Raw genomic sequence first — 15,344 nt, forward strand, 5'->3', positions numbered from 1 at the left:
TTTGTTACATGTGTATATCGATTTTCTAATTCTAAAATATAAAATCAGATTATAGTACCTTGATTATAGATACCTCATAATCCGACTCGAGTCAGACAAGCTCAATAGCTAAGAATAGTTGAAGAAAGAATTCCTTGGTCATAATTACTATATCATCCGCCAAATTATCAGTATGATTGAGTTTACCTCACATTAATGGACAAATGAGTTTGTCGATGATTACATACTTCGACAGAGGAGTCTCAAATTTGAGCATCTTCACTTGGCGTAATCCAAAATATGCATTTGGGAGTGCATTGCATTCTTCAAGACGTTAAGCCCGAATATGTTGAAGAGTTGGCAAGTCGTGAACATGATAGCATTGCTATAGTCAAGAGTTGAAGCGTGCTTACACAAGATCCACAGAAGTATAGCAAAGCACTAGACGCCTATCATAACAAGGGCACAATTCTTGGAGAGATGAAAGTGACGGGCCCATTAAGTTCATGAAAGGCCATGGACGAGCTTCTAAAGAAATGTCCAATCTGTGACTCGGGCACGCCGAAACTGAGCACCCTTTGGGCCAAGCATGCATGGTCTCCTTTTCATGGCGGGGTCCGCAAATGGAGAAGTTAACACTCTTGTTGTGTTGATCCATTACCAGCACCACAGGCTATCGTCGAAACGCTCTATCTTTATTTTCTATTTCACACGTTCAACTCCAATGCGCACCCATAAATATCTCTCATATAATTAAGGACTCGTATCTTCAGATAAAAGACCGAGCCTGTTTCATATTCTGCGTGGAGAAGATGGCCAAGTTTTCAGCGTCGTTTTGTTTTACCCTACTGGTAATTTCTGGGTGTGCCTGTATTGACTCGGCAATGGGGGGAGAGATTGGGATATACGAGCTCAAGAAGGGAAATCTAAGCATGAAGCTTACCAATTATGGTGCCCGTATCATCTCCCTTGTTCTCCCTGATAAAAATGGTATGTTGTCTTCTTCGATCCATTTTGTGAATTCAATCTCTTGGGATTTCCTGTTTGTTATTATATAAATAGCATCTCAAGTTCAAGAATACGATCGAGTTCTGGTGCTGATAACGTCTGCCTGTTGACGAACACTTGACAGGAAAGCTAGGTGATGTTGCTCTTGGCTTTGATACTATTGAGGAATTCATGGTGAGGATTGTCTCTCTTCGTTAATTTTTCATGTTTTAGTTTTCTGATTATGAGAGAAGGGATCATTTCGCATTCTTTCTTGTGCAAAATGATTCCCATAGGACTGTCCGTTTGTGTCTCTTTCAAGGACATTCAAGCACATGGTGCTGCCCATGCAGGACTCCCGCTGCAGTACTATACAGTATTCCACTACACCTGCACCCACACCCTAGCTATTAGACAAATGTGTTGTTGCAATTAATCTGCCGCAAATTTTGCATTGCCTTTGCCAAAATGCGAAGGCATTCTTTTTTAAATGCCTTTTCCTTCGGTATAAAGACAAATTTTTGCCTATGACTTTTCAAATTAAGGTAATTAATTGTAAGACCATGAGAATTGACCGTTGACATTTCCAAATTCCTTTTTTTTTGGTAAGCTACATTTCCAAATTCCACACGCACATATATTACAAAACTAATAGTGTGATTTGTAAATGTTAATCATATTTTTTATATTTTTTAGATAAAAAAATTAAAAAAAAAAAAGCTATTACAATATTAAATGAACACTAAATGATTGTTTATTTCTACTTTTTAAAGTATTTTTCAAATTAATTTTTTCCTGAAAAATTATTAAAATAAAATTTTGTAGATAGTTTTAATATATTTTGCCTATGACTCTTCCAAGGTAATTAACTGTAAGACCATGATAATTGACCTATGACATTTTCAAATTCTACTTTGTTTTTTTTTAATATATATATTGAAAAATTAATAATGTGTTTGGTATTGTGAAATATTTTTTTTTTTATATTAGTATATTAAAATTATAAAAAAAAATATTTTAAAAACATTAATTTAATTTTTTAGGTAAAATATAATTTCAAAAAAAAATCTATCACAATATCAAATGGATACTAAATAATTATTTATTTTTACTTTTTAAATTGTTTTTTTTTTTGCATGAAAAATCATTAAATTGATTTTTTTAATTGTTCTTATATGATTTTGATATATTAATATAAAAAATAAAAAGAAAATATCATTTTAATATATTTTAAATTAAAATAAATTTTAAAAAACACATTACATATCAAGCATCAACTAAGTACATATGGTATGGGGGGGGGGGGGAGAAAGAACACAGAAGGGCATAATAATAGGGTTAATAATAGATTTAAAAAAAAATTCCTAACAGAAACCTATATATACATAGAGAGAATTACTTCTGTTATTGTTTTTTTTTCCAGCGTTTCAATCCTGTCAAAAGTAAACAAAAGAAGCTGTTTATTTGAGACTACTTAGAATAGGGTTTTAAGTTCTAAATTATCAGTTAATTAGAGAAGATTCTAACATGTAAGAAAAATAGCATGACCCGTTTTATACTTTAATAATTGTTTTGTTCTTCTTAAGAAATGTATCGTCTTTCAAATTATTGCTTTTCTGCAACCTAAGAAAAAAAAAAAGCCTTCCCTTTGTTCAAAGAAAAAACTAAATTCACTTCTGACACGCAGAAACTGTTGTGTCTGTTGGTGCATTTCTGTCAGACACTTTATGCTTTGTTTCACGTCAAGTGTTTTCCATTTATGATTTCCCTTGAATTATACTACGAAATTGATAGACTTTTTGTGCAGAATGCTTCATCACCCTTTGGGGCCACCGTGGGACGGGTTGCCAATAGAATCTCTAATGCTCAGTTTACCTTGAATGGAACTGTTTACAAACTACCTGCTAATTCAGGGAATAACACGATTCATGGTAACCTTCCATCATATTACACCCAGCAAAGTGGAAGCTTAATTTTCTCAGATTGCTTTTCTACCATTTTCATGAGATTTCTTGTTTCTTTCTGAACGAATTGCTTGCTTATGTGGATATGATCAGGCGGGCCTATAGGATTCAGTAAGGTTGTTTGGAAAGTGAAAAAGTACAGCCCAGATGGTCCTGTTCCTTATATTGTCTTTGCTTATCACAGCTTTGATGGTGAACAAGGTAAGAACTACATAGCATGTTAAGGCCATAGTTTTAATTTTCCACACTGGAGAGGCTCACATATAACATCTATGATATATTTAAGAGCATGAATGACACACTTAATGTGAAGATTATTTTCATATTCACAGGATTCCCTGGTGATCTCCTTGTAAAAACAACCTACACGCTCCTTGGAGACAACCAACTGTGTATAACAATGGAAGCAAAAGCTAGAAACAAGGCCACGCCGGTTAATCTAGTCAACCATGCCTTTTGGAACCTTGGTGGCCACAATAGTGGCGATATCTTGTCAGAAAAAATTCAGATTTTTGCTTCGCGTTACACTCCTGTTGACAGTAAGCTCATTCCTACAGGAGAAATTGTGACAGTGAAAGGAACACCCTTTGATTTTCTCAAGCCCAACACCATTGGCAGCAGGATCAACGAACTCCCCAAGGGCTATGACATCAACTACGCACTTGATGGAAGTGGAAACAAGAAGTTGAGGAAAGCAGCAATTGTGCATGACGAGAAGTCTGGAAGAGCAATGGAGATATTAACCAATCAACCTGGTGTGCAGTTCTTCACTAGCAACACTTTGAACGTGAAGGGAAAAGGTGGTTTTATGTATAAACCTCATGGAGCTCTATGTCTAGAGACTCAAGGATTTCCTGATTCTGTTAACCATCCCAACTTCCCTTCACAGATTGTGAATCCAGTGAAGCCCTACAAGCATTACATGCTGTTCAAGTTCTCTACTTTCTAGATAATTTTCACGACAAAAACACAAGTACATTATGTACGTGTTTCGAGACTGCTTTTCGGTAGTTTCAAAGTCGGAGGAGGTCGTTTCTTCTTTCTGTTGTCTGATGCAATATATTGCTCCAGAAAATGAATGAATAATCGCTGAATTTGCTCGTAACGGACAATTATTTATCTTTATAGGCCACCTTTTTCTGAATTAATTTGTGTATTTAGTTCACCTTCTTTGGAGCTCGATGGAGGTCCCCTCAATGGAGCTTATGACTCCTTCCAAGTTGATGGGCCCAAAGGTACATGCTGTTTTAGTGAATTCCAGCTAACCCGCTTCTTTTGTTGAGGGGACAATTATTTTTGCTCAGGAACCTTTTCATTTGGAATTCAATGAAAATGAAAACCCCAGGCTCCCCCGTCTGGTTCCCTCGCGGAACTTTTTTTTTTTTTTAAGAGAAATAATTCTTAGGACATGGATACTGATTTTAAAAATAAATTTTAGAAAATTTAAAAAATATTATTTTAATATATTTTTTTTTTTAAAAAAAAAAAGAAAAGAATACCCTGAGAAATTAACGAAAAATTGAAAACATGGCTACGTTGCTCTCTTCCACTTCTTTCCTGGGATTCCCATTCCCCAAGCATTTCTCCTCCTTCAGTCCCTTAACAGGTTTCGTTCAAATTCCTCACGTTTTCTTCTCTACGTTTCATCAAAACCCAATATTTCTTTTTATTAATTTGCTTTCTATATTGATAAACACTTGCAGATAAAAGGAACTCGTTGAGATTGAATAAGGAAACCCTTTTGCGCTACAGTTGTTGTGTCACAAAGTGTTCTTCTTCTTCCACTTCTGTGTTCACAATGTCATCAGGTGGCGGTTCCTATGAGAAATCGAAGAGGGTATGGATATGGACAGAAAGCAAGCAAGTCATGACTGCTGCTGTCGAAAGAGGCTGGAATACCTTCATCTTCTTGTCCAACCATAGACAACTTGCTATTGACTGGTCATGTAAATACTCTCTAAATTAAACATCCTCTGCATTGTTTCTCATGCTCTGATCACTAATTAGGATATGGGTTTTATTACTGATCCTGTATTAATATAATTAGCGCACAGTAAGAGATATAATCAATAAATGGAGCAAACAGCATGATGAAAGTTTCTCATTTTAAACTTTGGTTAAGGTTTGTGCAGCATTCTCCTTTATAAACCCTTTATTTATTGAGGAAGGAGAAGTTTTGGATGGTGAGAACAACAGGGTTGCCACTATTTTTGAGGTTTCAACTCCCCAAGAATTACAGCAGCTTCAACCAGAAAATGGGCAGGCTGAGAATGTAATTATTAATCTATTGGATTGGCAGGTATGGATGCTGCTCCTTAGGAGATTCTGTTGTCGCTAGGATTTCGCGGACCAATCAGCCATCTTTTATCGTTTTGGACTTGCTTGTTTTAGAAAACACTGTGCTTACCTGGTTTAGGATATTAAGAACTGCGCCTTTCTTTTTAGGAGTACCTCTCCCTGAAGCACAATGTAATGATGTGGATGTTATCTTCGCTAGCTGTTAATTTATTAACAAATATATTTTACCCCAAAAAATGCTTTAATTTTTTAAAAAAATTAAACCTGATGGACGTTTCTTGCTATTCCATGAACATCCCTTGCATATTCAAGTGATCCATTACATTCTTAAGAAACACCTAAACTTGTTTCATATTCCAAAGAATTAAACCTACTGGCTGTTACCCCTATTCCATGAACAACTCTTGCATACGGTTTCAGGTGATTCACTCATTAAGGTTAACAAAGTAGATTATTCTCAAAAATGATTTCTTTGATTGCAAGTATTCACAAGTTTAAACAATTTATCTCATAATTGTAATTTTGTCTTGCAGATAATACCTGCAGAGAATATTGTTGCAGCTTTTCAAGGCAGTCGAAAGACAGTGCTTGCCATCTCAAAAACTCATTCTGAAGCACAAATCTTCCTTGAGGTATCTGCTGAATACTCTTTGATCAGGGGGGAAAATGAAATTTACATGCATGATTTATTTTTTAAATTAGTGTTTTCTGGATGTTTCCTTAATTGTATTGGTGTGACTTTAAATGTTTGTGCTGTCATATTTGTAGGCCTTGGAGCATGGTTTGGGTGGAGTTGTTCTAAAAGTTGAAGATGTTGAAGCTGTTATTAAGTTAAAGGTAATTTTATTTCAGTATTTTGCCACTTGATTCCTAAGTAGTAAGTAGTAAAGATTGTTTCTTATCCTGGTTAATATTATCAGGAATATTGTGATAGAAGGAATGAAGCAACCAATCTGCTAAGCTTGACCAAAGCCATCGTAACTCGAGTTCAAGTAGCTGGAATGGGTGATCGTGTTTGTGTGGATCTCTGTAGCCTCATGAAACCTGGTGAAGGGCTTCTGGTATCCCTCTAGTTTCTCATCTATACTTCTATGTGTCCTGTGTTTTTTTTTCCTTGTGCTGGTTATATATTATCACTTATGATAGGATGGATATTCTTTCACAGGTTGGTTCCTTTGCTAGAGGACTATTCCTTGTTCACTCAGAGTGCTTGGAGTCAAATTACATTGCAAGCAGGCCATTTCGCGTTAATGCAGTGAGTTGTTTGTCATGCTGACAAGAGTATCCTGATGACTGATGTCATTTTGCAACTTTTGGTATTCACTGTAATATGCAGTCTGGATCCTTATATTGTTGCCTTAAGCATAGCAACCATGCAATTAAAAGTAATCTGATTCATAAAATATTCACTTCATTGCTTTCTGTTACATACAGCGTTGGCAAAGACTTGAGAAACTTGGGCAGACAACAGTTAAAAATGAAATCCGTTGATCTAGTTTTTTCAGAATTTTAAATAATACTATAATATCATGAACTGTAAAGTTATATGTAAATTTCTGGTTGTGTCATGTTATTCTACTGCACAATTTAAGCATGAAAATAGGTTGGTTTCTCAGAAGTTCAAGTTGTTGGATTTTCTATTTGGAGTATTTTCTGGGTCATTTATTCTGTGATATATGTTAGTATATTTTACCAAGTTATCTAATGGAAACGTGCAGGGACCAGTGCATGCATACGTCTCAATTCCAGGTGGAAGGACTTGCTATCTTTCAGAGCTAAAAGCAGGTGAAGAAGTATCTGTGGCTGATCAGAATGGGCAGCTGCGAACTGCAATTGTTGGCCGTGTGAAGATAGAAACTAGACCTCTTATTCTTGTTGAGGCAAAGGTTTGTATGAACATACCATTAGCAAGCATGATCTATGGTTCTATTACAAATATTGTAAACTACAATTGTAAAAAACTGTGCGAATAAACTTGAGACCGCAATTTGTTTGTCTGGACCATCTCAATCTGTCATCTGATTGTTAAAATGTGATTGCTAACAACTATCTACAGCATGATTAAATACCTGATGAGGGGGCTTTGAAATCATTTGATCAAAACAAATTAAACTAATTAGTAAAGAGTAATGAGTGCAGTTCAAGATGGTCGATCTACTAAGTGCTTCATTCCTGCAGAATTTGAGATGTTTAGCTGGTAATGATAACCTTGTTAAAAATTCCATGAGCAGAACAGAATCTCTGAAGACATGAAGTCACATGAAATGCTATAACATATTAGGATGTGGAAATAGAATGAGATGAATATGTTCAGGGCATGGAAATTGTTATGAAGATGGATCACTTAAAAACCATTTCTGTTTAATATTGAGTTGACCTATAATCTCAAAGGAAAAGTGGAAAACAGAAACAATCAAAATCTTAGCTAAATAATTTTACAGAACACTTTACAGAGAAAGTGAGGATGAAATTCCTCTCATGTTATGTTTCTGCATTGTGACTTCTAGGGCACGCACTATGCATCAGTTTGGTTGCTAAAAGAGTATCATAAAAGCAACTTTGATTAGGGCACCTTTTTTTGTTTTTTTTTGTCCTCTTCGTTTCCTATGTTATGAATCTAAATAAGTGAAATCCAAACAGATCTCGAGGGAAATACGTTAATAACTGAGATTCTTCTGTTATTTTAATAGCCAGGAAGTGTAGAGTATGATTATATATATATATATATATATATATATATATATATAAAATAAGGATTTCTTTTGTCTTGCTGGTTCCTTTATAATTGGTATGGTTCCTTTGAGAATATTCTTCGTTGCTAGTCCTTGTCAGAGGAATCTGTTCTTGTGTTTGCCATGTATTTTAAATTATGTTAAAGAACTTGCTGATGCTGATTGAAGAAGGATTGTATTTTAAATCTTTTAGAATGTTTGGTGTCGCAGAGAGAGTCAGATGATCAAACAGTATACAGCATTTTCCTCCAGAATGCAGAAACAGTTGCCTTAATCCCTCCTTGTGAAGGTCTGTCAGAACTGCTGGTTTTGGTTTTTGCAATGTTTTGAGTCATTTATGTGTCAGTTGTTTCTCTTCATCTTGTGTATTTGAATGTTCCAAAATCGCCTATCCATCTTTCGCAGGAAATGGACTGCTAAAAGCAGCTATTCCTGTTACTTCACTGAAAGTTGGAGATGAAGTATTATTGCGAATACAAGGAGGAGCACGGCATACGGGAATAGAAATTCAAGAATTCATTGTTGAGAACTGAATAATGTGATGTGATCATACTATTCATGAGAATCCGTAGTCTGAAGCCAAGCAGCAGCCAAGTTACCTACATCAACATAGTTAAACTGAAGAATTACTAAGCAACAACACGGGAAACATTTGCAATATGCTTATCCTAATATCCAGTTCCTTCTCCAATCAATTGGAGACGTGAGCAAGAATGAAATTACAAGTCTTTTCTCTTGTGTGGGATGTATGCCATTGTAATAACTAGTTGCTGCCGAAAGCAGAAATTATATTATGTACTAACCTTGTCTCTTAATAGACATGGCATCCTTTTCGTTACCTTATGCATTTTGGATATTTTTAGGTATCAAAGACAAGCTTTGGCTTTCGAATCATATTTTAAGGAATAGTTCCAATAATGTTTTTCACTTAGAAATAATGTTTTTTTAAAAAAAAAAATTCACTTTTGACAACAGCACATCAAAACAATCTGAAAACATAAAAAAAAATAATAATAATTTTAAGCAAAACAAATTCAAATTTTAAGGGAACGCAGTTTGAACCGTTTATCCAAACAGGCTCTTGTTGATAGTATCTGGGGTTTTATAAATGCATTTTATTTTTATGGTGTTGTGGGGGCATAAATGTATATTTGTGAAAATTATCTATTTTAAAATTAATAAATATGGATAAAGAATGAGAATTCTTTTGAAATGTTCTAGAGCACATCCTAAAAAGAGGTTTTTTAATTAGTGTCTACATGATAATTTCCTTCCAAAATGATAAAATTTGCTTCATTTTTGTTTTGAAAACACGTAAGCTTTACACATCTTATCGATTATAGATTACCTTTTGATGAAACGGTTGCTACTCCTTGATATATCACTATTTATATATTTGTATTTCCTTTTTCCTCTTAACTATTATCAATGATTTCTTTCACACACACACTTGTTATAAAAATTATGTATCAAGAAGCATACAATAATAAAACAATATAATTAATAAAGAGTAAATATAATATATAAGAATAACGGAGATTAGGAGGGATAAAGAGGGAGCAATTTTATTTCATATGAATTTGTAGTTATATAAGTGTGTCAACTATTCTTTTAACAATGCTCCTATTTATAAGCACATATATATAAATACTTTAAGCTCAAAGATCATAAAAAGATATAGATTCAAATGAATTTGGAGAGATTCAAATGAACTTGATGATGATGAATGAACATAATAAAAAAGGGGTGTAGGAAGGCATCTAGACATCCACATACAATGTATGATTTTATAATACTCTCTTCGGATGTCTATTATATAGCCTTGCGCATTGAAAATTATCTCATTAAAAACTTGCCAAGAAAACCTAATGGGACAAAACCTAGGTCAAGGAAAAAAGAATGCGATGTGTATTAACTCCCCCTCATGAATATATCATCTCAAGTCTTTAAGCTGTCTCATTCCAATATTACATTGCAATCCTTCAAACGTTGTAGTTGGTAATGCTTTAGTGAATAAATTTGTTAGATTACATTTTGAGCAAATTTATTGAACATCAATGTCACCATACTTTTCAAGAAGGTCATGTGTGAAGAAGAATTTTGGTGAGATGTGCCTTTTCCTATCTCTTTTGATTTATCCTCCTTTCAATTGAGCTATACATACAGTATTGTCTTCATACAGCATGGTTGGAGTTCCTCTATTGAAGGATAAACCACATGATCTATGAATATATTGAGTCATTGATCTCAGCCAAACACACTCACAGCTAGCTTCATAGATTGCAAGTATTTTAGCATGATTAGATGAAGTGGCAACTAATGTTTTCTTTGTAGATCTCTGTGATATAATAGTGTTACCACACATAAAAAGATAACTTATTTAAGATCGACTTTTATATGGATCAGATAAAAATCCTGCATCAGCAAATCCAAATAATTCATGATTAGCATTATTTGAATAAAATAAGCCCATATCTGTATTTCCTCGTTGATAACAAAAAATGTGTTTAATTCCATTCCAATGTCTCCGGGTAGGAAAAGAACTATATCTTGCTAGCAAGTTCATAGAGAATGCTATATCAGGTCGCATATTATTAGTAAGATACATTAGCGCACCAATTGCACTTAGGTATGGTATTTTAAGACCAAATAATTCTTCATTACTCTCACAAGGTCTAAAAGGGTCTTTTTTCACATCAAATTATCAAACAACCATTGATGTATTCAATGAATGTGTTTTATCCATATAAAATCTTTTAAGGATCTTCTCTGTGTAAGTTTACTGTTGAATAAGAATTTTATCTGCTAAATGCTTGATCTGCAGGTCAGGATAAAATTTTATTTTTCCGAAATCTTTCATCTCAAACTCTTTTTTTAAATAATTTATTATCTGTGGTATCTCTCCATGTGTTCCAATAATATTTAAATTATCAACATACATAATAATAATAATAATAATAACAACAACAACAACAACAAAATTAGATTCTAACTTTTTTATAAAAACACATGGGCATATAGGATCATTATTATACACTTCTCTCAATAAATATTTACTAAGACAATTATACCACATGCGTCCTGATTGTCATAACCCATATAATGACCTTTGTAACTTGATTGAGTAAACTTTTTTAGGATTTCAATTATATGTTTCAAGCATTTTAAATCCTTCAAGGATTTTCATATAAACATCATTATCAATTGACCCATAAAAATAGATTGTGACTACATCCATCATACACATACCTAGCCTTTCATGAGTTGTTAGACTGATTAGATACCAAAATGTAATTGCATCCATTACAAGAAAATATGTTTTATCATAATCAATGCCATATCTTTGTAAAAATCTTTATGCTACAAGTCGTGCTTTATATCTTATGATTTCATTTTTTTTTCTTTTTTTTTTCTTTTGCATAAATACTCATTTGTACCCAACTGGCTTTACATCTTTAGATGTTTAGACTACAGGTCCAAAAACTTCACGTTCTACAAGTGAATTTAATTTTGTTTCGATTGCTTCTTTCCATTTTGGCCAATCATTTCTGCATTGATATTCTTCGATAGATTTAGGCTCAATATCTTCATTTTCATTAATGATATCAAGCGATATATTAAATGAAAGTCAAGAGAGCTGCTCTTTTTTCCTGTCTAAGTTAGTTTAATGACACTCATTTCTACTTTTATCATCCTACAAGTGCAAGAAAAGGAAAAATATTGTCGATAATTATTTGATTTCAGTTCCATCTTTTATTTGTAGAGACATAACTTATCAAGATCTTCTTATTTTTACTATTTTCAGGTACCTGAACCTCTTCTGGGGTTTGATGATCAATTATGTCTATCTCCTCATTTTTTTTCTCAATAATGCCAATTTGATTATTTGCTCCTTTTCTTTTCCAAGTATTTTTTTCTTTTGAACCAGTTGGTTTACCACGTTTATGGTATGTCATGGACTCATTTGCTATAATTTTAGTGGATTGTCCTGCAAGGACTTCAATAAGGGTTAAAACATTTACAGCTAGTGTACGAGATTTGATTACTTTTTTTGAGTCAGTAAATGCATTTGATAGTTGATTTGGAATGTCTTACAAACAAAGTATATTTTGAACTTCTTGTTCACATTGTTTTGTATGAGAATCAAAATTTAATAATGACAATGCATTCCATGTAATATGTTTATCCAACTGTTTAATTTCTCCCTTTAATGCTGGTAACATAGTCTCATCAAAATGATGATCAACAAATTGTGTCGTAAATGAATCACTTGTTTAGGGCTTAAGATATTTAATTATTAATAAGGACTCAAACCTAATATATATTCACAGCCTCCTTCGAGGACCCATCTTTGTACATTATAGCAAACAATTTGGAACATATATTGCATAACCAAATATTCTTAGATGGGAAATATTTGTCTCATATTTGAAAACCAATTGTAATAGGGAGAATTTGTGATACGATGTTGACGTAATGCATATAAGTGTTACCGCATGTAAAACAGCATGCCCCCAAATAGAGAAAAGAAGTTTTGTTCTCATGAGTAGTGGTCTTGCAATTAACTGAAGGCGTTTAATAAGTGATTTAGCAAGACCATTCTGCGTCATACATGGGCAATAAGATGTTCAATGTTTATTCCAAGTGACATGCAATACTCATTAAATGCTTGGGATGTGAATTCATCAGCATTGTCAGGATGAATACTCTTAATTATATAATCTGAAAATTATGCTCATAATCTAATAATTTGAGCAAGTAATTTTGTAAATGTCAAGTTGCGAGTTAATAATAAACACGTATATGACCATCTTATAGATACATTTACTAAAATTATAAAATATCTAAATGGTCCACACGGTGGGTAAATGGGGCCATAAATATCACCTTGAATATGTTCTAGAAATCTTGGGAATTTAGTCCAAACTTTAGCTGGTGATGGTCTAATGACCAATTTGCCTTGAGAACAAGCAGCATACAAGAATTCCTTAAATTGAAAAATCTTCTGGTTCTTCAATGGATGACCATATGAATTCTCGATAATTCTTCGCATCATTATTGATCTAGGATGGCCTAACCGGTAATGCCAAATAATAAAATTATTTGGTTCATTGAACTTCTAATTCATTATTGCATTGACTTTAATTGTACTAATATTTGTATATTACAAATTTGAAGATAAAACAGGTAATTTTTCTAATATTTATTTTCTAGTAAAGACATTTGATACGATGTAAAGATATTTTATACCATTGTCATTGGCAGTCTCAATATAGTATATGTTAAGTCGTATATCTTTGAAACTTAGTAGATCTCTCCTTGATTTAGTAAAGAACAAAGCATTATCAATAATAAAATCTTATTCCATTAGGAAAATTATATTAGCTCTTTCGGAGACTTCAATTAAGTCTGCTGAACCTGATATTGTATTCACTTTTGTTTTCATCATTCTCATATTTAAAAAATATTACTTATGCCTGAGAATGGTATGTGTCGTTATACTATTTGCTAAGCATATATCTCCACCACTGATATTAAGCTTATTTACAACATAATGTGAATCCATATTTTTCTTCATGAAAAGGAATAAATATATAAATAAATTCATAATAAGACATAATTATTATAACACAATATTTTTCATTAAATAAGCCAACATGAAAGGAAGAAAACAAAATACATTGAAATATAATAGCATAAAGGAAACACGCTAAAAAGCTAAACATAATTTTAAATTTTAACATTGTTATTTTAACTAATTATTATCATTATGAGAAATATTAATTTTCTCATCAATTTGCTAAAAAGAATCTGCAACATCAAGGTGTATCATATCCAAAGGATAAATATCATCATTACCTTGACGTGGATGAGAAAAATTTAATTATATATTCTTCTCCTTTCCTTTCAATGAGGACTAATATAAATCAATAAGATGTTTGGCTGTATGATAGGTACGAGACCAATGTCCTTTTATTTTACATCGATAACAAGCATTTTCTATCTTCTTGGTATCTCCACTATGTATATTCTTTCCCTTTTTTTTGTTTCTCATCATTCTGTGAAGGTTTGTAAGAATTTGATGAATTGAGACTATTATAGTTGCAATAATTAAACCATCTTCTCATATGGCCACGTCCTCGACCTCTATTACGACCATAATCATAATTATTATAATATCTCGTAGCATTCACTTTAGGCAATGGAGTTGAACCAGTTGGTTATGATTCATAATTTTTTTTATTAAAAGCTCATTATTTTATTCAGCCACAAGGTGACATGAAATCAATTCAGAATATTTCTTAAAACCTCGTTCTCTATATTTCTACTACGGGAGCATATTTGATGTATGAAAAGTAGAGAACGTTTTTTCTAACATATCATCATCGGTGATATTGTCTCCACATAGTATAAATTTATAACTGATATTAAATATTGTAGACTTATATTCACTTACAGATTTAAAATCTTGGAATCATAAATGCATCCAATCATAATGAGCTTTTAGTAGAGTAACTATCTTTTGATGGTCTTATCTTTCTTTCAAATTTTGCCAAAGAATAAGGGAATCTTTGATTGTGAGATACTCTATCTTCAACTCCTTATAGAGAAGACGACGTAAGAAAATCATGGTTTTTGTCTTATTTTGACTAGATGCTTCATTATCATCTTTAATAGTGTCTCCAAGACACATGACATCCATGTGAATTTCAACATCAAGGATCTATGGCAAATAATTCTTACCCATGATATCAAGTACCATGAACTCAAGTTTGGCAAGGTTTGTCATTGTTACTTCATTAAAAAAAAAATAACAATATTGTTAGAAATTTGGTTAAATATATATATCTTGGAATATAAAGATAGATTTTAAAACACAGAAAATATTTATAAAAATATAAATATAAAACAAAAATCAGTACATGACATTGTTACACTTGAGAATAATCTTAAGATTTTTTCATAGATTTCCATCCTATATACTTGATCTCAAAACAGAATGTAAAACATACAACAACAATAGAAAAACATACCTTCTACTTCTTATCATCAAACCAAATACGATTATATGCTTCAAGATGAAAGCGATAAAAAAATTCATGCTTCTACTTCTTACAAAATATGATTGTCTGCTTCAAGATGAAAGAGAGGAGTAATTCGTGCTGATAACATACTATTAAAATTATGTTTCAAAAAGCATATAATAATAAAACAATATAATTAATAAAAAGTAAATTGGAATCTATAAGAACAATTTGAAAAGGAAGCACTTTTATTTCATATGAATTTGTAGTTATATATGTATGTCAACTATTCTCTCAACAATGCTTCTATTTATAAACACATGTACATAAATACTTGTAAGTTCAAAGGTGATAAGAAG

The 15,344-nt window shown here is 32.5% G+C and overlaps 2 protein-coding genes across 2 annotated transcripts; both read left to right on the forward strand.

Moving 5' to 3' along the window:
* The first annotated feature begins 646 nt into the window (after positions 1-646).
* On the forward strand, positions 647-4,055 carry LOC118031864 (uncharacterized). The gene is made up of 5 exons (XM_035036368.2): positions 647-969; positions 1,112-1,161; positions 2,774-2,897; positions 3,024-3,131; positions 3,263-4,055. The coding sequence occupies exons 1-5, from the start codon at positions 792-794 to the stop codon at positions 3,877-3,879; spliced, it is 1,077 nt and encodes a 358-aa protein (XP_034892259.1). The 5' UTR covers positions 647-791; the 3' UTR covers positions 3,880-4,055.
* A 299-nt stretch (positions 4,056-4,354) lies between these two features.
* Positions 4,355-8,798, forward strand: LOC118031862 (uncharacterized). The gene is made up of 10 exons (XM_035036365.2): positions 4,355-4,536; positions 4,634-4,876; positions 5,063-5,229; positions 5,762-5,860; positions 5,997-6,065; positions 6,149-6,289; positions 6,394-6,483; positions 6,947-7,114; positions 8,171-8,249; positions 8,366-8,798. The coding sequence occupies exons 1-10, from the start codon at positions 4,458-4,460 to the stop codon at positions 8,491-8,493; spliced, it is 1,263 nt and encodes a 420-aa protein (XP_034892256.1). The 5' UTR covers positions 4,355-4,457; the 3' UTR covers positions 8,494-8,798.
* The last annotated feature ends 6,546 nt before the right edge of the window (positions 8,799-15,344 follow it).

Source organism: Populus alba, chromosome 17 (genome assembly GCF_005239225.2).
Source record: "Populus alba chromosome 17, ASM523922v2, whole genome shotgun sequence".
Classification (NCBI taxonomy): domain Eukaryota; kingdom Viridiplantae; phylum Streptophyta; class Magnoliopsida; order Malpighiales; family Salicaceae; genus Populus; species Populus alba.